At 32.2% G+C, this 27,029-nt stretch overlaps 1 protein-coding gene across 1 annotated transcript in view; it reads left to right on the top strand.

The window, feature by feature from the left end:
- The window catches only part of LOC118183103 (fibroblast growth factor 8-like), a 188,211-nt gene extending 162,947 nt beyond the window's left edge, over positions 1–25,264 (top strand). The window contains exon 5 of the mRNA XM_035352533.2: positions 16,318–25,264. Coding sequence (XP_035208424.1) covers positions 16,318–16,632 — 315 coding nt within the window. The 3' untranslated portion in view covers positions 16,633–25,264. The remainder of the gene's footprint in view (positions 1–16,317) is intronic.
- The last annotated feature ends 1,765 nt before the right edge of the window (positions 25,265–27,029 follow it).

The following is a 27,029-nucleotide window of genomic DNA, read 5'->3' as shown; positions in this document are numbered from 1 at the left end:
TAAGTAACAGGTAAAAAATGAAACTTAGTTTCCTTCAATTATTTCATTTAACTGAATTTTTAATGCAATAATATTAACGATATTTTGAAGGCTGTACATCTATTGTATTGTATATCTATAATGTAGCGCATAGCTCATTATAATTTATATTAGAGAGAGGCTACCGTGACTACGGCGGCTATATTTCAAAGCCCAGGCCTACATCCCCAACTTTTAGGTACAACAAATAATTTTCTAAACCCTGATAATCCTATTTTTCTATTATAAAAACAAAGAATGTGGGCATTAGGGGCTCCAAGAAATATGTTGTATTTATGTTATATGCTGCACAAATAATGTCCTACACTAGCACTATTTGTGCAGGGGTCTATGGAAAGTATCGGGGGACGTTGATTATTATGCAATTTTTTTTATCGGAAATAATCTTACAGTAGGTTATCTTCTCAGCATTTCGAATAATTGTATCTAAATTAGAATTACATGCTGAATTTGAAATAATGCATATCTCTTCTTTCTTTAAAATATCTAATTTTAAATGTAGTATTATGCAAGTATGAGTACCTTCTAAAATATATGATATTTCCTTGAACTTTAAATGTGTAAAAAATTGTGTCGTAATTCAGATACTTCCCACTATATCGTAGACTTATATCTGAAAAATCGAATGATATTTATAAATCTGAAAAAATCGAATGATTTTTTTAAATCTGAAAAAATCGAATGATACTTATAGAAAAAGCTATTGAAGTGATGTACATTTTAGCCCACGCAGAAATGCCTAGTTGTTATAAATGATTTGTTGTCGTTTTATTCCTTAGTAGAACATTGTGTAAACATAGTTTCGGTTTACTGCCGTTTCTCCATATCCACGGGGTAACTTATTTGGGATTCAGTTCAGCGGATGAAAGGAAATTTCCCAAAAGTATCGTTAGTTCCGAAATTAAAAGAAGGGTTAACTGGGCATAGCATAGCTAAAATACTTTCAGTACTGTTTTTCGACTCATCTGCACGCTCATTACGCCCGATATCACTAAATATAAGAATGAATATAGTCATTACAGAACCTTATGTGTATTCTCAGGATACAAGAGTGTAAGCTCCAGTAAATCCTCCTCTCAAAATGTGAGCTCACGCCCATTCTTAATCGTCATAAATATATTGGTACGAATCTCGACTATCAGTGAATAGTGAATAACTTACTTATATCCCGTATCACATTCCTTTTTACTGTACAAAAACTGTGTTGCTTCATTTCTTACTCATATTTTGCTGATTAAGTTGAAGTATCAGAATCCCTTAGTTTCATAGGTTCCAGAGAGGGTATATTCTAATAAAAACATACTTCATATAAATTTTCTGAGTATGGAGTATATAGTAGTGCATTGTATACTTGCCTATGTTATACGAACATCATATTTACTCAAAAATAAGATGTAAATTTTTGTTCTAAATACTAATAGAGTCTTATGGGTATTTATGGTAATTAAATTATGGGTAAATTAAATTTCAGAATGAGGAACAGAGCTTTAAGTGCCCCAAAAGAATAATTATTCTTTTTTAGCATTAAATAAACACACAGTTAATTACTAAAAATATAAACTGCTTAGCCACCGCTAATTATAGCAATCGCGTCTAACTGAGCGATTTCAAGTTACGCCTGAATCCACTTTGCTGATTACTGATATGCCTAAAAAGGAAGTAGGTCATAATGTTAGATAGCTTAACTTTCATTTTAACCAGAAGCATGCTGTTATCAAATATTCACCTAAATTTTTATTTCTTAAAATTTAGCCTAAAATGTAAGGCGGTCTTAGTTTCGAGTAAATATAATTTAGTTCATGTACCTGCGGTAAATCTTGGAAAATCTTACCTTCTGATAAGGGGCACTACAGGACAATTGCTGTTTGAGGAACCTAGTTCGCGACAAAATGGACTCCCTTAAAATAGCAAGGGCTCACTTGAGATAGAAAAGGCAACACTCCAACTTGAAATTCATTGTGAGAAGGGGACAACGTCCAGGTATGTCAGCGGGAAACACCATCATTCACCCTTCCTGAATTCAACAAACAGATCTTCATTTACTCCAGATATCTCACTTCTGCTTCAATGGGAACGCTACTTGTTTTTGTTGTGTGTGCCCTCGGGGGTCGTTGTATCGGCTGTGTACCTGCCCAATTCACTTTGAATTTGTGCCGCCTATGGAAAAGAATCGTTCTGTCACGGCTTGATGTCTGTTTTTAGTTAATCTTCCTCGGAAGCTATTTTCGGAAAGTGACAGTTTTCGGTGCAGCTACACCATTCATTCTGCCACTGTATTTCACTTTTGTTGGCTTTTATTTTTGTTAGCAAGCCGATAGTTTTCTAGATGTCAGAATCAATTAACTTTTGTAGAAGCTGAAGAAAAGTCGTGTCCATCGCATTTCGTTTGAATGCGTAGAAAGCAAACAAAAATAGAAAAGCAATCTTTAAACAGTGTTATAAAAGGATGTGTGACGCACTAACGTACACCTCCCAATACGATTTGTCATTTCAGATTCATTGCGCTGGTATTCTGATAACGTGTTACATTTTGAAAATAATTTTCTGTTTATTAAAAATTAAGCTATATGTTTCATGAAGCGCAACGTAAAGTGAAATCAACACAGTTGCTTAAGTTCTTTTATGCTTTGTGAAAGCGGAATAAAAGTGAGATGTAAATTGAAATAATTTATCAAAGGTTAAAAAAAAAATCTTATGTGAACGCCACCTGACTTCCGTGTATGACCTATTAATTTATGCATTTTTTTTTTTTTTTTTTTTTTTTTTTTTTTTCCTCCCGCATTTCATTTAAACTTATTTTCTCGAATTTCATTAGAGATATATTTCTCATTCAATAAATACACTTCTTATTTCACGACAAAGCAAAAATACGGAAGAATTCAAAACATCATCATTAAAAACTGTAAAATACAGTAAAACATAAAACATTAAATACAGTTTAAAAAAAAAATTTTTTTTTTTACAATTAAAATTAGAGTTTCCATGTAAAAACAAGCAATTCGGCAAGCGGGGAAGCAGATTTTTCGGTGCAAAAAACTGAAAGTCTGTATTTGGTCCAACTGAGCAAAAAGACATTGAAGCTGCAGAAATTGACATGATTCACCATTCCACTGAGTTTCAAGTGTATACAAATGGCGGTTCTTAACTCGCCACTTAAAATTTTAAATTGTTGATAATTCTAGAACTATTGCATACAGATTAACATAAAAACCTTAACTAGAACATAAAAACTACATAATTCAATCACTTTTAAAGCAAAAAAAAATGCGCAATTTACCAACATAAAGAATAAAAAACTAAGCTCACCGAGATGCAGTTATGTGTTTTCAGACTCAACCACTGAACTACTAATGAGAGAATGTTTACAAACGTTTAACACAATGTTAGTTCAAAATCTATTAATGTATTTAAAATATATATATATTCATAAATCGGACCGCAAGTATTTTAAAATGCGCAGTCTAAATAATAAAATATAAATGTTTTATTTTTAATATCTGAAATTGGAAATTTCTTTTATTTTCTTTTGTTTTTATTTAGTTAGTTTTAAGAAGAGCCCCGGGGGGGCAGAAAAATCTTAAAATTCTACTAAACGTTTACTATAAAAGCAAATGAATGTATCAGCCATATGGTAAATGAAAAGTTATACATATATTCATTTAAAAGAGTTTAGTGTCGAATTGTTTGATACAATAAGTATCAGTTATTGGTTTTCAAAATCTTTCAGCGACTGAAGTGAATAGTAATTTAGCTGTAAACCATGATTTCTCAATGATTTTGGGAATGGAGCAATTAAAGCTTATATAAGCTTAATAGACATATATTGTACCTGTGATTTTGAAACAAGCAAAAACTGTAAAGCGTTATTTTACAGTTTTACCTTTGTTTACCGTTGTTTTAATGGTAATTTAGCGAATGTGGCCTATTTTAAAGCAAAATAATTTATCTTCGCTATACACCGAGAGTTTTTACTATCGACGCTAAATTTGCTTCGCGTTTCTATACATCTTTTCCAAAAGCTGAGGCACGATTCTGGTTAATTTCTGAATCTTATTTTCATTTCGATCGCTAAATTCTGAACTTTCACATTTCACACTTAGGTAATAATAGATGAAATGATACTAATAATACTATTTCTCCAGGCCGTTTGCGAGTGAAATTTTAGCAGTAGACACTCTTTTTCTTTCAAAGCTGTGAAAGTCTTCACTTCTTAGTCGGATCGCTCTGAATGAAAAGGCCTAACAACTGCTTCTCTTTGACAACTCTCTTCCATCTGATCAGTAAACAACAAGGTGGTCTACCTTTATAACCCATCCCTATACCCATTCAGTAAAACTCACATAGTTCGCGTTGACGGCTGTTATGGACTGTGTTATTTACTGTAGCCGCTTTTGTCCAGGAGAAAGAGTTCTCCTGCCCATCCCCTCATTTAACTTCATCCCTGTGGGGTAGCCTGCTCTCATATCTTCCGACTTCAGAAAAATTGTAGCGTTTACAAAAAAAAAAGGGGGGGGGGGGGGAAGCGAATACTTTTTTAATTGGCTGGATGTTTTGTAGCATTTACGTTTCGAAATAGAATATGAGCGTTCATGGACACTGTACTGCGGAAATTTAATATTGTGAAACTTGATTTGATTTTAAAGTATAGAATTGTGCAAGGAAAGAGTTTACTAGTAGAGCATTGTTGAGAAACTGGTAAAGAATTTGAATGTTGTTTCGGTATGAAATTTATCTGTATGACGTTTCGGAAGTGAAATGTGCAGCTTCTCGTGAAATTGTCGAAAATAACTTCAATACTGGACTTGTTATATATTTTAAAATAAAGAAGAAAAACCAACTATAAATCTTTTTTTTTTCTTTACTTATATTTAGCTTCTTTGCTAAGAAACATCTCTTTACTGATAATCGAAGCACTCTTAGTGGTCTCTCAAATATTTTCATACCGTTATGTTGTTTTATGCTACCACTGATAAAGCCAATTCGTATAGTTTAAAAATGGGTGCAGTATTACTGTAATTAATGAAGGATGTTTTAAAGAATCTTTTATTTTTTAATAAACGTTGTTCTTTCTTCTTCAAGTTTCAACCGGAACATTAATATTTTGTGAATAAAAATCATAACCATCCTGAATCTAATATTAATCCGTACTGCCTTTTGAGTCAGTATTATAAAGAATGAATAAATTCTTAAAAATCAGGTCATACCTTCTTTTACTAACCGTCATGCAGCTTTCTTGACATGCAATTAATAAAACAATGAGAGCTCTTACAGTCTTGCTTGTCACTGGTAAAGCAGGAATAATTATGTATAGTTTTTAACGTGTTAAGATGAGAGGCAATCAATAATACATTTAATAATATAAATAAAAAAGTTATGTTTTATATCAATGTCAAATGCAAGGTAAACATACTATATGCTGTGTTAATTATTAATATAAATATAAAGTAAACATAAATGTTGTCTTAATTACGAATATAGTTTCAAGGTAAACATATATGCTCTCTTAATTACTAATAATAAATTTTACGGGATTTCTGAAGAAAGGGGCAACATAAAATAATGAATATTCTGTGATTCAGCAATGTATTAGGCGAAAGTGTGGCATAACTTTTGTTTAAAGCTTGTAAGCAACGCGAAAGAAAGAAGGAAGAAGAGAACGAATTTTTGTTCTCTCTTTTTTTCTGCTCTCTGTCATTTTATTTTAACGAGTAAAGAAAAGGGAGTCGAGTAGTTTTTGCACCATATATACTTTCAAATAAGTTACAGTTTTTTAAAATGCAAGTGTTCAAAATTTAACGATTCGGTGAACGATGTTAAAATGAAAGCGATGAAAAAGTAATTAGAATCGAAATATTGCTTCACAAAAATGCATTAGATGAAAATCTACACATGTGGATAAATGTGAGAGAAAGAGAGATGTTATTAAATTAATATTTTAATTTATGAAAGACATTTTTTTAAAAAGTGTCAGCGAACGGTATTTACCTTCTAAAATTTCGATAAATTGTGATATTTAATGCTTATTCTTTTTAATAATTGTTTAAATTATCTCCTTATTTTGCATCCTGTGAGACAGAAGACTTCAATTACTCGATTTTTTTATGAGAGAAGCTTTTTGGTAAGTTGAAATAAAGAATTCGAAATTAATATTCAGTAATCACAGAGCTCAAATTTGACTTTTCACTGTTCTCACCAGTGTACAATAATGTTTAAGACTATCCATACCCAAACGAAAATTAAATGTCTTATGCAATGCAGTAATATAAGCTGCATATTTAGCAATTTTAAAGTCAAATTTTCCAAGTTATATATATATATATATATATGAACAAAATATAACTTTTCTATTTTCCCTAATCATCTTCCCTAATTTCAGAGGGTTCGTGGAGACATACATTTAGTATTCGGTCAAAAATCCGGCCTTAAAAAAGGGGGGGGGGAATATTTTACCTACAAATGATAAAACCAGTTCTCACGTGTACCTTGCTACTAGCGGCAAGTCTCTGGAAAAGCCAATAGAAAGCTCTTGAAAATATAGTCAATGTTCCTGCATACCATTTTGAACATGCTTAATTTCTAAGAAATTTTAAATTAATTCATTAACGTAAAGGTCATGAAATTGGGATATCTAAGTCGAGTTCCTTCGAAAAAATTATGAGATTTACAGAAGTCGGTTGATTAAGTAGAGACATTCGGATTTCTGATGCTAGAGAGACGTCAAAAATGTGCAATGCCCTCGCCGGGACTCGAACCACGGATCTCCCGAAGACGCGTCGAGCTTGCTGATCATTACACTACGAAGGCATGCTAAGAAGGCGGGAGAGATACCTTATATAATGTTTAAGTAACTATGACTTCCATACTGTGTAACCGTTCAGACACCTAGGATCGTAGTTCGTAATATTCGATAGTAACTTTTATTGACATTAGTGCGTAAAGGTCATTTGGATTTTTCCTAATTTTTTACTGACTTGTGGGACTATATTTCATTGATAGGCAAGTGTTGCGAAGGACGGTGCTTACTAAGAAAGTCCGATATTCAGTCTGTGGTCTAATACTCCTCTTTTCACCAATACTCCCATTCTTATCACTCACATTTATTGGATAAACAGGTAAGTCACAAGCCAGTGGAAACCTGTTTGCGCATTTTGACCTTTTAACCTTATCTGTGAGCCGAAAAGGTATCGTCGCTTTGTTATCTAAATGTCTCATTAGCGTTTGTGAGAATTTTGTCTTCACTTTTTGTTGTAATTTTGAAGTTGCTGTCTCAAAGAAATCCTTTGTCACTAAGTGTTGTTCAAGAAGCATTAAAAAATGTACTTCAAGTTGTTTAAGGTGATTGTCATTTTCAGAAATAAATTGGAAAACTCATTAGCTTTTGTTATCATATCCTGTACTTTTGAAATTTCTTTATCGAGACGAACGTCTTTCTAAGTCATGCGCAACGGAAATATGTTTAGTAATTTAGGACACAGAGTACACGGCAAATATAAAGAGTCTAATTAAAACATGTAAGAAATTTTATATGTTGTTGTATGATGCTAAGTATGCAAACACGGATTGAATATACTGGGAAAAGCGACACTCATTTATTGATATGGTCGCCAATTTCCTGCACTTTAAGCCTGTGATTTTTTTTCCAGTGAAATTACATCTAAGTTCTTCAATCAAAATTAAATTAAACTAAATCTAAGTTCTTGTTTATGTTATGCCTTTGGTATATCGGAATTAGAAGGAATTTGGTTTGGTTATCGGAATTTTTTTATTTCCTTATGGTTTATCGGAATCGAAGTTACTATTTTGTGAAAGAAAGACACTTAAGTATAGATAAATCGATTTAATATAGATAACCAAAACCAGGTTATCGCTTAGTCGCATAAGGCTGTATCTATGGCCATCTAATTGCAGCACTAAAACGATGCTGCAATTCTTCAGTCCTCGCATGAAAAAAGGAAAGTGAATGTAGAAGGAGTCTTGAAAAAGCATTGTGCTCAGAGTCCAGATTATCTTAATCGGGTGTTTTTGTCCTCCATAAAAAGTGCCTGAAGATCCTGATAATGATTTCTGAGGATTTATTAGTGAATTATAAAATCATAAGTAACTATTCTTTTAATAATACTATTCATTCATTTCTTAGCCATTTTTAGGCTATAATAAATATTTTTTTTTCAAATATTTCAAAAGAATAAAAAAAAAATCTATTCGAAATTTTGTATCTTTCATGTAACCTTTGTGAAAACATATGAGTTTTTTACTTTTTACTAATTACTTATTTCGTCAGTAGATATTTCCGCGTTCCATTCCATGAAGTTTGAAACTGATTCAGTTAATAATCAATGTACTTCCATTTTCCCCAACCGTCGTCTTAATTTATTCAATAACTTATTCAATCGCGTTTATTTCCTCCGTCTGAGCTTCTAATTTCCACGTAATTGGCCGAATCGCCAAACACCGATCGCTCAGACGCCACTCTAATGGACCGACATGACGATTGACCACCCAGGTATGGATACAGTCATCAAAGTAGTCAATCTGCTGATTACACTGTGGAGGATTTCCGTCCTGTTACATCTCAATCCAAGGTGCAATTTAGTTTTCAACTCATAGGTCCTAGATGATTGACAGTGCTGCCATCTCGTGACGAAATAATCACAAATTACCTGCTGAGAGAGCTGCAGTTGAGAGGAATGGGATCCCATGCGGGGCTGGATTGCCAGGATGATAATTATAAATCTTTTGAGGATTTACAGTTTAAAATTATTTAGCTATATTATTCCTATGCAGAAAAACTAGAGCATAGCTGAAAAAGTTCACTCCTAAATAAAGATGATACTGGTAATTTTATATTTTAAAAGTAATTAAGATAAAAGTAATACATTGTTTTAAAATTAATGACTTTGTTATGCTGTTATAATTTGAAAGGCAAATTTCTCAAAAACTTTCTCATGCAAGATTGTTCATAGCATTTAAAATTTTCCAGTCAGCATGATTAAATGTATTCCGTTCCATAGATTTTCAACTAGCAGATTTTAGAAATTCTTAGTAGTTTTTTTTTTTTTTTTTTTTTTTTTTTTTTTTTTTTTTTTTTCAGTAATGCAGGTTGTTTGGATATGGCAGAACACACGAAGACTATCTGCCCAAGGGTAGGAATGCCTTCGTGAAGGACTTTCTAAGCCAAACTAGCTCACGTTACACATCAGAAAACTGCGAAAAGCAAGCATGTAGGGCCGGCTTCTTCACTTGGGCTTGAACTTAGGTCGTAAAAGCAGTATTCTTAACCGCTCAGAAGCAGTTATTTACCTAAAGCCGCCCGACTGGCATAGTGGTTAGCGTCGCTGACTGCCGTGCCGACTGCCGAAGGCCCTGGGTTCGAATGCCGGCGAAGGCATGGATATTTGTAAATGTATAGTGTCGGCGCGGCATGGCGGCATTTTAAAAATGCGGCGAGCCGAAAGTCCTCTCGTGTTGTTTGGTGGAAAGGGAGACACCTCGGACCCATCTCCCGTGGTGTTCTCCATCAAAATTGGGGCGGAACTGAGCAAAATCGCACTGTCGCCTGTAATGTGCTCAAGGCTTTTGTCAACGACAGGCGTAAACTAGCGCTCCTTGCCTCGAGGTATTTCGTGGCAAGGGCTTGGGCTGATGTTACGGTCAGGCAAGTGAGCATTAGTAACAACAACAAGAATTTAATTAAGCTGAGATACTATTATAAAAAGCTAATAGCTGGATTCCATCCCACTGATCCTGGCGATCTTTGTCAAATGTTTCTAGTAGTTAAATCTCACCTGCTCTTTTATGCAATATGTTATCTTGAGCTGTTTGAACCTTATATTTCATTAAAATATTGCTACACTACCTAAATTGTGAAATTTTATTAAGAAACTAGAAAAGCGATATCTAAAAAGTGTCCTTGTGGAAATTTTGCTATCACAAAATATATGAATAAGATTATCACTGTTTCATTTTGACTGAAGATCCCAGCATCAGCGTAGAGTTTGCAGTATATTTAGTTTTTATGTGTTTTCTTTGGATGAGTGCATGAACATAAGCAATCTTTTATCATGCAAACAGGGAACAAGTTTTCATTTAATTTTTGGTTCATAAAAGGATGTTTTATGAGTTTAATATATTTACAAAAGATTTGCCTGTTATAATTTGTGGAAATTGCGAAATTTTATTTTAATCTTTTTTTCCTTTCATTTTTAAGTCACATGTACTTTCAGTTGCAAATTAACTTGTGAAAGAAATTTAACTGAAAGAAGAGAAATACGTTCCAGTATGAACTATTGAGTTTTTGAATGAGTAGACCTGCCGAGTAGAACGCTAGCTGCTTATTTTAGTAGATTAAGGATAAGGAGGGAATTGCCAGCAACTGAGATTTAATCTCTTGTGGTCAGATTCTAGGGTAATATTTAGTTTGGATCCTCCATTCTGAGAAGTCTAATTACTTCTTCGTGGCTGCTGATAATGATTGTCATTACAAATATTTATTCCATATTTATATATATTTGTAAGTGGCAAAGTTCTTAGTTTCTATAATCATTTTTTAATTAAGACACAATAACACGCCGAATAAATACTAATTCAGAAGTCAAACAACAAAAATCAGCGTTAATTTACAAAATTTTCACAGGACTAGTTTCAATGGTTTTACCGAACCATCATCTTCAGCTGCAAAACCGCAAATGATTTATGTAAATTAACGCTGATTTTTGTTGTTTGACTTCTGAATTAGCATTTTTTAATTGTTTTGATTTTGTGAAATCATTAGATTATATTTAATATATATATATATCTTTAGCATCTGTCTGGTTTATATACCTCAAGTTGTGTTTTGTTGATAATAACATGGTCTAGTCAGTGAATGCCTAGCAGATTGACTAGTATATATAAGAAAAAGGCTGGAGTTTTATAATCTTAGTCTGTTGTTGCCAACATTTTTGATATTCTGTTTTTTATTTTCGTTCTGTGATGTTGCATTTCTTAAACATGTATGTGTATGTTGCTTCATGATTTTATATTATTTCCAACTATAAGTGTTCGCTATAATTTGAAACTATCAATATACATTGAGCAGGCATTTTAAGGAATATTAGAAAATCTAGGTAATTAAAAAATTAGTAAAATTAAAGCAAGCATTATTTCTTCCATTTTTCGAATAAATAATGTATTTAAAACTTGACAAACAAGAGTAAAAGAAATTTGTGTGCATGCATATATATATTTAACAATCTGAATCATAAAAAATCCTATAATATATTGCACAAAGAATGGACAAAATGTGACTACGTATAATATTTCATTCATTGACCGTAGTAAGAAAATTTTAACCTTATCGTTTTATTTGATTTATACGTACAAAAACGTCATGTTCATCCAATTTAGTACTATACTAAAATCGGCAAATGTTTAACAGTCACATGATACGTATACTTGTTATTCAAGAAAAAAAACTGTTGCCAAATAACTGAATTATAGCTCAGAAAAATTATATTTAATAGTAGTAAATTAAAGATCGTAATTAGCTTTGTCTGTTAGTTTTCCTTTTCTTAATAGTTGCTTTGTTCTTTATCATCCGAAAATCAGTGCTGCCATAAACATTTCAAAGGGAATAGTTTTTCTTGTTGAAGAAGAGACGAAAGTAAAAAATAAATAAATGAATGAATATAATGAATGAAATGCTGGCTCTCATAAAGCATCGTAAGAATTTCGATCGTAGGGGAGGCGGAAAGCAGAACGCGAAACCCCCAGCGATAGCAATTTGCCCGCGAAAGTAGGAGATACAGCAGTTACATTTTTTAGAAGAAAAACGTAACGTAACATTTATCGAATGAATTCTTTAGATGTACTCGACCCACTTAACCTCAGCCCTCCCCGGACCTCCCAACGAAATCTACCAGTTAGGCAAAAAAAATAGGTTACCAATGTTGGCAAAATATCGCCATCTTTTCATCTAATGTTTCGCACTTTAACTTTCACTTAAAGAATGACGACACTACTCTGACTGTGTGCCTTCTATAAGCCTTTAGCTGATAGACCTGGGCTAAAGAAATTTGTTGATCATTGGGTGAGGAAGACAATATTTGTTTTCACCAGTAAAAGTGAATATCGACATTTTATAAGTATTTGCTAGTGGATAATAGAACATCATTTTTTGCCATGTTAGAGTAATTAGTAATGTGTATTCATAAATGCGATAATGTGATAATTCTATATATAAACTTATTTTTTTAGAATTTTACAAAAATATTCTTATAAACTTGAGATACAAATTTTAAACATTTTTATTTTGCCAAGAAAGTGTGTACAAATAGTTTTGCACTCACGATTTGCGGATGCGTTTATATGCAAACTCTGGCAAGTTAATATTTTGCATAAGAAAATGTTTGTGAATCTGGGAATTCGTAAATGACAAATTGAATCGATGATATCAAAATGCTTTCGCTATTTTGATAGCATCGGCGCGCGCACACTTAAGTGTAACAGAAAGAGTTAATTAAGGAAAATGTCAGAAAATGCTTTTGAAAATGTTAAACTGAATTAAGAACTTTTCTCTTTTTGTTTACCATGAGTTTTTTAGTTTAAACATTGTCACTGATTTTATAGTTTAAACATTGTCACTGATTTGATTTTCAAATCGCTGTTGGATTAGTCTGGCCAATGAAAAATATTAGGCATTTGTGTAATATAATGAAAGAAATACATTTGGTATTAGAATGAACGAAATGCATTAGATGTAAAAAATGCATTTGCTATTAGACTAGTGAAATGTAGTTCATGAAATTTGGTAATAATTTTATATTAGATATAAAACGGGAAAAATTTCGCTAAAGTTCCTGATTTTAACTGTTATACAAATTTTCGTTCCTTTGTAATACGAGCATTGTTATGAACTATTACAAAAAAGGGGAAGGACACAATTTTATGTTATATTAATTTTGCATTACACGCTTTACATAGGAGTTTTTGAGCTGCATGAAAAATTTGAAAAAAGAAAACACGCATCTTGTGAGCTTGTCATATCTTTGTCGAAGTAACTTCTGCGGCCCTACGCTCAAAATTGTCGCCAAGCGAAAGGTGCAGCAACCTCCCAATCCCAAGCCGTCAGATCCTGGGGGCAGCCCAGTAATGGAGGTAGCCATAAGCGCACAATATGCCTGCTCGTTTCTGTAGTGTTTCCCATTTATTCATACCCTCCAGGGCGTCAGACTTCTGGTCTCCAGATTCCATTTATATTGCCACTCATGCGTGTTTACTTTTATAACGCACGTTTCGACCGTGTGGGTGTTCACTGCAGTAAAAGAGAGAAAGAATAATAGTATTAATAATAAATGGTGACGACAGGTCTTGTTTCCATTCGGGGGCGCACGTACGGCAGTGTCAAGCTCTTCTGCAATACCTGAGTCATGTTCACCGCAGAGATGAATCTGAGGATGACTGGTTAATTACATCGTCGCATAAGTAGAACTAGTGTTTAATTACGATACGTCTTCTGTTTATGAGTTAATTAGAATCCGATCTTATATTTCAGAATATAACCTTTAACACTCGAAGCGGATTAAAAAAAAAGGAATCCTTGTAGTCTGAATTGAATCCCGGAGGAGGAATGGAAGTTTATAAGTGTATAGTGTCTGTGTGGCAAGGGAGCGCTTAGAATACACAGCAAGTCGAAATTCTTCTGTAGAGGTTGATGGTGAGGAAAGAGAAGCAAGAGGCCATAGACCGCCTCCGCCCTCCGTTGGAGTATTCTTCCTCATAATTGCGGTGAAAGCTTAACAGTTAGCAAGGCTTTGCGATATTTAATATATACCTGCGGAAATGCACAGGTGCGGGCCTTGCTTCAACCTGCGCCTGTAATTTAAAATGTTTAATTCATTTGCGCTTGTTACTTAACTCAGTTGAGTTATTTATTTTACGTAGAAAAGTTAGACAGCAATGCTGTAGCCAAGGTTCAAACAGTATCAAAGCTAGGCATTTTTCCGAGAGCTGCAAAGAAGCTTTTCGACTTAAATGATGGTTTTAAAGTTTATAATATAAATAATCCTTGAAAAATTCAAATTAGTGCATAGAGCAATCGCCATTAAAATAACAGATATACGACTAATTTTGTTGTTAAAAATAACAAAATGGGCTTAATATAGGTTTCTTATCCTGCAGTCTGTTTTTCTCCCTTCACTCTTTTAACACCTCGAAGAGGTGTATTGTTTTCAGTTGAAAAAAATTCTCATTCTTGCCAAATAAAATGTGTAGGCCCAATCATGACTCAAAAACCCACGAACGCAGAACGGAAAGAGCTTGTAAGCAGCATTTACTATCAATGCGCTTTGGTAAGCGTTACCTCTACCAGAAGCATAAAATCATTAAGTTTCTTTCACCGTGTCCTTAGGCAAAACCATTTCTCAGAGTGTTACCATTCTGTAAAGTATAAGCTCTTTAATTTTATCTATCACATTTAATCAATCTGCTATTGATTTTAAATGCTGAATGATTTTAAAACGGTGACCCTACCTTCCATTGATACAGTTTTTAGTCCAAGGGGGCTTTGTCCTTGTGGACTATTGTTTTCATTTTGCGATTTTGCATCGAATCACTCTGAATGTCACTTTTCAAACTGTTGCCACCAAATATTATCGCCCTGCATTATAATTGAAGAAATTAAATAATGAAAAATCTGCATAAATGTATGTATGTTTCTCGCATTGGGATAAAACAACGATACCTAGAGCCATCCAATTTTGAATGACGTAATTCTACTGCGAATATGAGCATCTGGAAGCGCAAATTTGGAATTTGTTTTTTTTTTTTTTATCGATTTCTTATTTTGTAAAACTTTCACGAATTTTTGATTAACAGACTCAAGGATTTCAAAGCGAGCAATGGCAATGTTGTACAGAAAAGCATTTTTATCTCGAGCGCGTGAGACTACGTATCGGAAATTCTAAAGATATGCTCAATTTAAAATTATTTTGCGACATTGCTCTTGAACTGAATTTGATGGTTTAAGTGCGTAGAACATGATATTTAATAAATAAAGATAACTTACAAAATGTTTAAAAAAAAACCGCCCCTTTAAACGTAATTTAAGATATGAAGCCTTTCAGATTTTCTTTTCTTTTTTTTTTTTCTCTGTATTTAATGTTTGTTACTTAAGACATGCCACCTGAAGTTCCTAGTTTATAAAAGATAGTTTCTATTTCTTAATACCTCAGGATTTTGTTTCCTCTGTTGATAGTTAACTTCGCCTTTGCAAGACAGTTAGTTGTACGTCCCATTCATAGATATGCCTGTCTTTATCTGGATTTACGTTTATGATTCCACAGTACGGAAAACTCAATCTCCTGGATTTCCAAACTAGTTTCTTTGGCTGTTTAGGAATCAAGAACCCATGAAAATTAGCAAGCTGTTTGCCATAATCTCTTTCATTCTTCTCCTCTTAAGCTATAAAAATATGAGACTATTAATTTAATTCACTGAAGTTTCAACTTAAAGTTTTATGCATAGCAGAAGGTTCGACGCTGTAATATTTTTGTTGCAGAGAACGGCCAGACAACTTAGGTACTCTCTTAATTAAAGATTTTTGACTTACTTTTCTGCAAAAATAACGTTATAGATAGATGATAAAAGAAAAGAAGTTTTGAAAGATAAAAGAAGTATCTTATGCAAGGACTCGATTTCCTACATAAGTCAGTATTAAAAAGTTTTTTCCGTCAAATAAATATTCTATATAGAATATGCATTGGTTTAGAGTACTGTCATTACTTTAGAAGATGATTTAAGAAGAAAAAATCCCATTCTTCTGAAGTTAGATATATTCTGAATTTAATTGATAACATCTGTTGCTGCACAAATGTGAGTTAATATAACTGAAAACATTTTCTTTGATATTCTTTAATGTTAATAATTTAAAGAAGTTTCCAATGTTCTTCAAAAATTCGTTTAACTGTCGTAGTTTTCTTTCGTTTGCTTATTAGAAATGTTAATGAGTTCACATTTAAATACTGTAACGGCATCTTAAAATAAAATGATATCTGATTACCACATTTTCTTTTTATTTTCCCAATGGTTACATAATTATTTCTTCAGCATTAACATAGCTTAAGGTGAAATATTTTATGGGAAATTAATGTCATTTCTTTATAAACATTTCTTTTGAAATCAGGGTTATGTTGCTTTTCATTTCAAAACCTAAATGCTTAAATTTTGTTACTTTATGACTTAAAAAAAAATAAATAAACCTAATATTCTGCATGTCTTAATTGCTTTTCTTTTTTCTTTCAGTTCAATGGTAAAAAGAGGCTTTGTATGTTCGAAGAAAATTTCAGTGAAGACCACTACACAGTGCTGCAATCGATCTTTAATAAAGATTGGTACGTAGGCTTCAATAGGAAGGGCAAGCCACTCAAAGGAAATTTACACAAAACAAAAAAGAAGTGCTACCACTTTATAAAAAGGGATCATCCATATGGTTTAAAAGACCCTATGGGTCCTGGTCCCAGAATCAAAGACCCATCGAAACTGAAAGACTTATTAACGGGACGTGGTCACACCCCTTTGCGCCATAGGAAAATAGTGCCAAGAACGCCTACAAGGTGAACCCACCACCGAAATCGACAAGCTTCAGATGTTAGATTTCTAATTTTTTGGTTGTTGCTTCTTTCTTTCCAACGTGAATTTTTTGAGAACCATTCTCCAAGGCAGGACCTTGGCGAGATGTAACTAGGCTGATGCTTCGATGTTCATCCATTTTTCTCGAGAACTATTGCTGGGGACCGGCTATGCGTTATTGCAACTAAAGGAAGTGCCAATTTGTGTTCTCTGAAACCGAAGACAGACTATACGCCTGCGGACTTTCCTCGAATGCAACTAGATGTTCGAATAGTAGCCACATTATACGTAGGTCTTTTGAACTTGATGTTATTTATTCGAAAATATAGAAATTTATTTATTGCAATGGTAGTAGGTTTTAGAACTCTAATAGTTACATTAGATAACACGTTGTGCATTTCGTATTGTGTCATGTCAACGTACGGGTTATAAATTTGCTTAGCCTTTTCGGAAGGTTCAGAATAATTAAAAGTAATATTGCCATTCCATGTTTTTACAATATTGCACCGAAAAGTATGAATTTCCCAAAGGGGCATCCTATCTAAAGTAATGGTTGTTAATTTTAAAAAAGAATTCTGTGTTACAAACTGATTAGTAAGAAAGGAAAGTCTGCTATCTTTTATCTTTACGTTATTGAGTCGTCGTGAAATGGCAACAGCTCGCCCGCACACGGCAAAAAGTCATGTATGTTTAGTGTTTTTGCCAATACCTGTACAGAACATTTTCTTTATATGTGTTATTCAAATCATGTGCCATCTCTAACTAGATGCTGATTGCATATTATGTTATCATCTGAAAGAACTTTGTTTTAAGTCATTCCAGTTATGTAGTTGATAAAAAGTTCTGACATTAAATGTATAGTACATATTGTAAAAATTTGAACGAAAAGGGGACAAATTTAATCTCTAATTTTCTTTTAATTTTTTTTTAAATTTTTAGTTTTTTTAATTATTTTCACTATACACTTTATATTTAATATCATGAAAAATAAATTAATTTCTTAATTTGTAAAATGTAAGAAATTATTATTATTTTGGAAAAGACCTGTTCTGTAACTTCAGGGTGTAATTAAAAAATTAATTATAATGCCATGCATTTTAAGTCTCCTTTTTTAATTGTAATAAAAGCAGTCTTAATTGTATCTATTTTTTCAATTGTGTGAAAAATATTAGAATTTGAATGTCCATGACACTTTATCACTTTTTCCCCCGTTCTTCAGGGAGAATAAATATTTGAATGTAACACCTTAAATTGCTGTTATCTATCATATGCTTCAATGTATTTGCGTCTATAGAGTACAGTATGGAAGAAATAAGCGTAAAAATGTGTCAGTTACGTAAATGAATTTATTTTCAAAATTCTGAACGTTTACAAAAAATGTGACTTTGTATTTTATTTTAACTAACTGTGCAATTTCTGTAATTACTTTCTCACTGCCAGCTTTTTAATATATGCAGGTGAAGATGGCTTATTTAGAAAGGTATTTTATTTTCATATTAAATACCGCGTACCTATAATGTTATATTCACGCATCTTCAAACACGTTTAATAAGATTAATTAAGGATGTAAATTCACCCTGTTACAACTCACCAACTGCTCAAACCGTATTTAGCGTCTTTGAATACTTGATCCTTAGTATACTGTCGATCATCGAAGTATTACGAATGCTACAATATTAAGTTTGCCATAAATTTAAAAGAAAGGATTAAGTATTCCATACAGATGTTGTATTTTCGGGCAATCATTTAGTTATAAACAAAATATTAGAAAATGTGTTTTTAATTGTAAATTGTTACTTTATATTGATGATTATTAAAACACACGTATTCCGTACTAGTGCGCTCGCAAACAGTGCTCTTTTGTTTTACAAATAAAATGCTTGGGATGCTCCTGCGTAAAGTCATTCGATAGTTCCTATTTTACCAACTACGTACTCGTATTTGTCGCATTCTAATAATTCTGACAACATTTCAATATTTTTTTCATTACTACCCAATGATTAATTCTATAGTCCAGAAGGTTATTTAATTATGTGTATTGTTAAAATTTCCCGTCTCATGAAAATCCCTTTTCACTGAATGTTACAGCTAGAGTATTTGTATGAATTTGTAGGATTCTCCATTGTGTAATTCTAAGTTAACGTTGAAAGTGAAGAATTTTCTAACGTTGAAAGTGAAGAACTTTTAAGCGAATAATCGCTTGAGGAAACAACAAGATAGAAGGATAAAATAACTCTTTATTATTCAAATAAGATTTAACAGAACTCTGTCTTGGAGTTGTACAATAAAGCCGACACTTGGGCTTGAACTTAAGAAACTAAGAGTTAAACTAAACTAATCTTGACTAAAGAAATATAGCCGAAGCTATCAAAATTGTAACAGAGTTGGCCCCTTAAAGCTAATTGACTGCGAAGCTATCAAAGGCCTAAAGTACGGCCGAGCGTAATAATAGCGTACGAGAGAGTAGCCTAAAAATGCGAACGCGTGCAGCCAGAATATATGGTACCTCTCCCTCTAAGACAGTGGAACTTCGCGGTTAAATACCGCTCTTTCTCATTAGTATTCAAATGCAATTCTAAAACTACGTTCTGGCCGGAAGTGGTAAGTTGAAATTAAGAATCGATAGGAAAGGAAGTTTAACTCAAAATTTAACTATTAATAAAATTAGCATAATCCTTACAAATTTTATTTACTTAATATACTGACTGATGATTTTCGCAATACTAAAATTTCACTCTTATTCAGTAACATTACTCAGTAACTGAGACTTTCAATAATCATAAAATTTCTTCTATATACTCAAATAAAAGTAAGAATGCCACATCTCTCATTGGAATCAAAAACTAAAAATAGCCCATCTTTAGTTTTTGATTCAAATCAGAGAGAGATCTCTTATTGAAAACAGTTAACTATCTGTACGGTAAAAACAGAGCCTTTATATGCACTGGAAAAGTAAAATATCTTTTGTAAAATAGAATAAAGCTACGGATATTCCTAAAAATTATCAGTTAGATATATTATATAATTAAATGTAATTAACATTATATTAGTGAGTAATATAATTCATTGGATATGCCTTTTATCAGCTAAAATAGCTCTGCAAATACTCGTAAATGATTACCCATTGGATATATTATAAATTAAATATATTTAAAATTATATCTACTGAAAACATTATTTAAAATGTAATAAAGATTTAAATTGCTAAGGAGCTCATTTATTGCTTCTCACAATTGAAATCTCACAATTTGTTAAGCAATTACAAATTTATTAACTTTGAAAAATAAATATAAAGAAATGGCATCCGGATGGCAGCAGTTTGAGAATTGACTATTTGTGAGACGTTGTGAAAGCTAAAGATCTTAAATTTTATTTAGCAATTTTATTTGAAAGTATTTCGTTAAAGATATTTCTGCTGTCAAAGCTGGTGTAACTCTTTTATTCATTTTATTGCTTGGACTGAAATCATATCTGCAGCATCTCATATACTGTACTGAACAAAAATTACATCTCACTAAATAAAGTAATTTTTGGATTTGAAATATGAAAAAATAAATAGGAGAGAGAGCTGGGCATAGCAAATTTCGCATTCCGCCCTTCTCCGTCTGTTAGCCCTTCAATTTCCTTGACTGAAGAGAGGAATATTTAAAGTGCTCTTTTGTGCACTTTCACCCCAAATAACGTTTAGCAATATTGTATATGCTTGTGCCGTTAGAAATATGCTTTGTACTTCTTTCCCACCATGTCTCGGTTGTTATTCCCCGCCGGACATATGTTCCTTCTCCCCTCTTGTTCACACCCGAAGTGGGAACCACAGTAATGTTAAACAGTTACATTGTTGTTCAAATATCGTTCCTACCACAATAAACTAATAATAGTAAAATTTCTGGTAGGAATGCTTAAAAGAGGGCAACTGCATAACATGCATATCTATATGATTGATGGGAAATTTATTCTTTTTCCCGTGTTGTATCGAAATGAATTACAAAGCTGCGTTTTATTTTTTTATGAAATTATATTCTTCTGTAACATATGGTGCTAATATCAGTTCTCTTTCCGTTTTTAGCTGTATATTAAATAAATAAGAAAGATATTGGTTAATTTTCGTATAGAGGAAAAGAAAACGAGCTCTCAGTTATTAATTCAATTTATTTTACTTCAAACAAGATATTAAATAAACCAAGACATCTTATGTATCTTTTGAAGGATATAAATTTCTAGGCGAGTGATCGATTATTTTAAAAGGACTCGGTATTTGTTTCCATTTAAAAGCAACAGATGGCATACTGCCATTTAAGTGCAGTGGAGGGGAATAAATACATGCCATGAATGAAATGTCAATAAGCGTTGCGGGTGGCAGAAAAGCAGAGCAAGAGGGTAAAATGAGGGACTTGGATTGATGTCATACTTTTTCATCATCATCTATTTGGATGACAGCTGGACACACGCAACTGTTTTCTCCAGTACTTGAATTTTGAATTCAATTGAATGGAAGTTTGCTGGATTTAAATCGTCTAATGTAATCAAAATATGTCCGTAAAATTTGCGTACTTAGAAACTAGTCTCCGCATGTTATTTTCTTAGATAGTTTTAGTTAAGTTATAAATATTATAGCCAATAACTGTTTCATATACTCAATAAAAACAAGTATTCGTAACACTTCCGTTTGAAGGATGTTATGTTAGCTGATATCAAGCAAATATAACTAGCTTTTCTCTCTCTGTGTGTTTTCAATCAGCAAGCATGTTAAATATTATTCATTGGAGTTTTATCCTAGTCCCGATACTGCAGTACTTCATAAATACCGAGATACTCCACGAAAACGCTTTGCCATCTTTGCTACAACAAACACAGAGCTCTTGAGAGATCTAAACAAGCACAAAGGAAAAGGTAAGGTGTTGTAAAAGTGTCCCATTGCCACATCCGTGTTTGATTTAGAGCCCTGTTGACATTATTTTGCTTCTGTTTGCCCAGCCCCCTGGAGAGGCCCAAAGCTTCATTCAGCTCTACGGGAGGTAACACGACAGGTGAAGTTGTGTTGAATGCTTAAAAGTACAGATAAGGCGCCAGATTCTTCGCTTTAAAGCTGTATTCTGCACTTTGACATTGCCGCTACCTGGGATTCATTAAAAAAGCTTAAAAATTATTGCAAGTACTTAAATTTATTATTTTTTAGAATTATATTGAATATTTTTATAAATTTAATGTAATTTAATGCATTTTATCCATTGCTCTACATGAAAAATTGTTTATTTTTCTTATTGCATACTGCATTGCTTAAATTCCCACTAAATGTTGGTCTTGATTCTTCCTTTTTTTTCGGGGGGACATTTTGTGGGAATAAATGTAATGTCCGAAGAGCAATCTTCAGTAACTTGCGTGATTCCTTCAAAAAAGGAGGGGAAGATATTGTCTAAATATCGGCAGTCAATTGGTGGTTCTGAAAGCCTGAAACTCAATATCCTCTCTGGAAAAGACCCAAATCTTGACTTGGATTCTAGGCACCTGTGCAGATAGATACTTAATGGGAAATGAACCCTTGAAAACACGGAGCGGACAAAGCAAAGAGGGGACAGGGAGAGCAATGTGGAAAAGGAAAACAGGTAAGGAGCAGGGGGAATCTCCGGCGCGACCACCCAGATTTTTAAAATGTATTCAGGGATTCTAGAGGAGGGCTTAATTAGGACTCTTTTACTGCTTTTGGAATGACATTATCAGCACCCTGTAATCCGATTATAAATGGAAATATCTCTTTCCATATTTTCTTGTCACCGTATTTAAAAGGGCAGTGAGAAATCTTTGATGCTGCTGGCAAAGAAAGCTAGTTGGCTTCTTCACTTCAGTTTGGTCCTAATGATATAAATTCAAAATTACATTTATATTTTATATTTATGAAATCCAAAGTACGATTTAAAGCCATTACATTTTTACAACAGACGGAAATGAAGACTATTTCAGGCTTATTATAACAGGGTGTCGATTTTGATACATAACTTGCACAACTGAGTTGCTTTCAAACTATAGAAATTTGTATATCTTCGTACTTAAATTATAAAAATTTCGGTATGTATGGATTTAAAGACTATTTAACCTTCAACGATACTCGTCTTTTTAATCAATAAATTTGTATTATTTGTTTTTAACAAATTAATTAGACCGCGTCAGTTAGGCCTCATAAATCGTAAGGAATATTTTGGATGATATTAATGTAAAACCTTTTATAAGACAAGAATTTATTCTAACTATATATTTAATAGAGTATTATTATTTTTACCGTAATCATATCTTCATTTTATGGCAAATTAATTTTGTATCGTCGAATTTTAATACATTGAAAATAATAAGAATACAATAATAAGAATGCAATGCAGCTGGGGTCTTCTTTCAGCGGCCTGATTTCGAATCTTAGTGAAAATATTCTCATAGCTTTTCACTTCCGTTTAATGTACTAGATTGCAATTTATCATGTTTAAAAGTTAACCGCACAGCGAAAAATCAAGCATAAAATAGAGACACAATTATCTTGTTATCTTGCTCAGATCTAATGCTCTGTTCTTCTGAACCACATTAAAGTTCTCAATAAGTACTCGCAGATGGTGTTTGAAAAATTACAGTTCAAATGATCTTCTTATATTTTTCTTTTTCCAATTATTCGACATTTATTATGAAATCGGTGAGCCTTTTAGAATTTAAATTTTGCTTGAGACATAAAAATCGAGTTTTTACTTGAAGATAATGTCATAATATCCTATAACGTTGAAACAGAGATTTTAAAAATACTACTATTTTGTATTATTTGATAAATGTGTGTGAAAGCTCATTAACTTGACTTGCGTTCAATAGAAATTTATAACTCCTATCTGCTTTCCATCTCTATTGTCATCAAGGGGAAGAGAAAAATTGTCGAGAAAGAAGAAGAAAGAAAAGACAACACTAGGGATGCCAATATATTTTAAGCTACATTGAAAAGGTATAACCGAGCACAGCTAGGTAACAACGGCTATAAATTCGGAGCTACCCGCCTCCGGTATCCCAAATCTTCGGGGACTGCCGCGATAAATAACGGTCAACGTTGTCTAATGACCACTACTTGCCCATTAAATATCGGCTTTCATGTTACCGCCATTGAATAGGTTCCCGTCTTCTTTCACCTGAAATTGTTCCTTTCGCAAACTGGAGTTGAATTCCCAGAAATGAAGGTCCTTGGGTCATCATTCACAAGTTTGTTACCTAGTACAGGAGAACAGGGGGCAAGGGGCTGTTATTTCGAGAGATTCTTTTCTGGTTCTTTAGAGGGGTGAAGGATTTCCTTTCGCAGGGTTTCTTTACAGTTCGCTAACTCATTTCTTTTCTATGCGGTTAGAAAATTTTGAAACCGTCCAAAAAGAATTTAAAAGAAGTCTTTCATTAATCTAGTTTTAAATTAAAATTCATATGACTGTTGTTGTGGTTAATTAGTAAATGTTCTTTACTTAAATTTGGAAGAGAAAGAAAGGCTTTGGAAAACTTTTGAAAAATAAGATTAAACTGAATTAAATTAAGGCTACGTTAATTGTACGAAATTCTCGTAGCTTATTTAAAATGGTGACTATTGTGTATCAAAAACTGAAAATAATCAATCGTTAATTAGAAATATCCTTACACTAATTCATATTTTAATTATAACATTTATGTTTTAATTAGAATTTTCATTATTAAAAATGAAATACTAATTATACTATATGCAAAAATTTTAATTCATTGGCTTTAATGACTTTCTCAATTCAGTTCATATTTTACGAACTAAATGTGTATAAATTTATCTTGGAGCCGTATCTTTCGATCGTTTCTTTCTTTTTAAGATTTTAAATGCTATTTCATTTGGTCACCATTTGTAAAAAGTTTCAAAAACTAAACATTCATTTTTGTATTTACTTTGAAAGGAGTATCAGCATGTATTTTTTATCAGATTGGTTGGATGCTGACTTAGATTAAGCATTAATTTCCTTTCCATAACTTTAGAATAGCTATGTTTTGGCTGCAGTAACAGAAAATGTTTAAGAAGTTACGCAATATGTTATTATCATTTCACGTTTATTTTCAAATAGTAACAGGTTAAGGAATTCTTTCTTTAAATAATTATCAATTAATTTTCTTAAAGAGGATTTTCTTGATAAAAGTAGTGAATTTAATTTCTTTAATGATAAAATGTAGAAAATGTGAAAAAATGTAATTTCATTTCTTTAACCCATTTCAAATTTAAAGTTCATATTCATATTTTAGAGATAAATTTCAGTAAAATTAATTGTAATACAGTAGATAATAATTGAATTATTTATAAACTGAGTTTCTGAAATATACTTCAAAAATAAAACATGTAAATATAAAATGGGGAGAAGATAGAATGAGTTTGAAACTGTGTTTTCTTCCTGTAGATTTTGTAAGCCATCTTCGCATATTCACATCTTTTATGTACAAATTGCTTCACGATATACTTTATTTGTAATTTACTTAACTAATGTATCATCACTCATGTTAATTTTTCATCTTAAGTATTCTGTTTCAAACAGATTGTATAGTTAATCATTCCAGTGTGATAATTGTATAAAGAATGAAATAAAAGTTGTCATTGTTTCTCTGTTTTCTTGTGCTGTTGATATTAACTCAATGAAAGAAATAATAATCAAAACACATACTTTTTTTTCCAATGGTCACATCATTGAATGTAAATATGTTCATAAAATTAATATTTATTCAGATGTTTTATAAGAAATAATAAAGGTAGTTGTTCACTTTCATGACTGAGAATTTCTTGATTCGTGTTTATAATGATTATGAAAACACCGCTTGTTTTATCTTAAGTTATCAAATTATTGATCGTAATCAATGCATTTAAATTTCTATTTAAATGGACTAGTTCGTATTTGATATAGTTTCATAAAAATGTATTTTCTTAATATTCCCGTCCCCCCATGGTGAATTTCAGTTTAAACCAGTGCATTAGATTTTATATTTGTGATACTTTCGTAATTCATACATTTGCTTTTAATTTTAATCATTATACATTTTCTAGAAATATAAAAATTAAGCTATGGATTTTTAAATTACAAATCCTTGTGTTGTGCCTTTCACATATAAATTCTAATAATCTATTTTAAACCCAGTACTTGCCATAATATCATTAATATGAATGTTGCAAACTCTTACAATTAATTACATTTTTGTCTCAAAAATTCGATTTGAATGCAAATTTCGATATCTCGGCAAGACTGTAAATATATATAACGTATTACCTAATAACTTTTGTGGAATGATTATGCCACTTATTCAGTTTAAAAGACGTTAAATAGAAAAAAATTCTTGACATTTCTTTTTAATTAGATATTTACATTCATCTAGATGCTTAAATTCGATAACTATGTCCAGAGTTTGAAGCCTCTTACCACTTTTAATTTGTCCCATAATATGGTCAAACTAAATGGGCAAGCTAAACATATTTTTCCTCATTTGTAGCTTAAATAAGAATAAATTTCCCTGAGAAGGACTTAACAAACATTCCTAGAAGGATATCCTTTAATTTCCAGAAGTAAAGTATCAGATAGATGCCTTACTGAGTTCTGATTAAATAATTCATTCATGAGGCTCGTTGTTTTAAGTTAATCAGAACTATCATGTTTAATTCAGCTATACATTGGGTTCATTTTCTCACTGACTTTTGCAAATAATAAAAACTTAACTCTTCTTTAAAAAAATGCCCTTTAGTAATACTCCACAAGAAATTTAGCGTGGTTTCTCTAAACACAATATACTACTGCGCCGAAGCTTGAAGCTTGACCACATTATCAGTTAAACAAAACGTCTTGAGAAATAAATTTATTTAAACATAATTATGGTTATGGGAACCCATGCATGTAAAAAAAAGTTAAGCTTTAAATAACGAGAGGGAAAGATATTAGGAAATGGTCTATCATTTAAATGTATTCTTTACCGAAGAAAAGATTATCGTTTGAGAAGTGGCCCACTAATTGCCGAGTAGGTAAGAACATTAAAACCCCAGTAGTTCATTTCAGGTTCAGAGTTTGACGACCGAACAGACCGTCTGCACCGAATTTTCATGATTTATCTCATGTGGGATCTATATACCAGCAAGGTTTCTTTGAAAATGTATTCCTTAAGGTAGTTTTTCTAACACAGACAGTTATGTAAAGCTCTTTGATAAGTAACCTAAAGCAACTTTTCAGAAATTACTGTAGTCGCTTTTGCTTGACTCAAAATATCATAAGAAACTAATGAGGAACTTTTACACAGAAAAAGAATGGTTGAAAGTACTGTAATAATTACGAAGAAAACGGAAAGCCTTCTCGGAGGAAATTTCCATCCTTCTACTAAGAAAGATCCGAGTTTCA

The sequence above is a fragment of the Stegodyphus dumicola genome, chromosome 4 (assembly GCF_044657685.1).
Source record: "Stegodyphus dumicola isolate Sdum_Otavi_A_Nest chromosome 4, ASM4465768v1".
NCBI classification, from domain to species: domain Eukaryota; kingdom Metazoa; phylum Arthropoda; class Arachnida; order Araneae; family Eresidae; genus Stegodyphus; species Stegodyphus dumicola.
The sequence above is the reverse complement of the archived record's forward strand: the minus strand, read 5'-3'. Positions and strand labels throughout refer to the sequence as shown.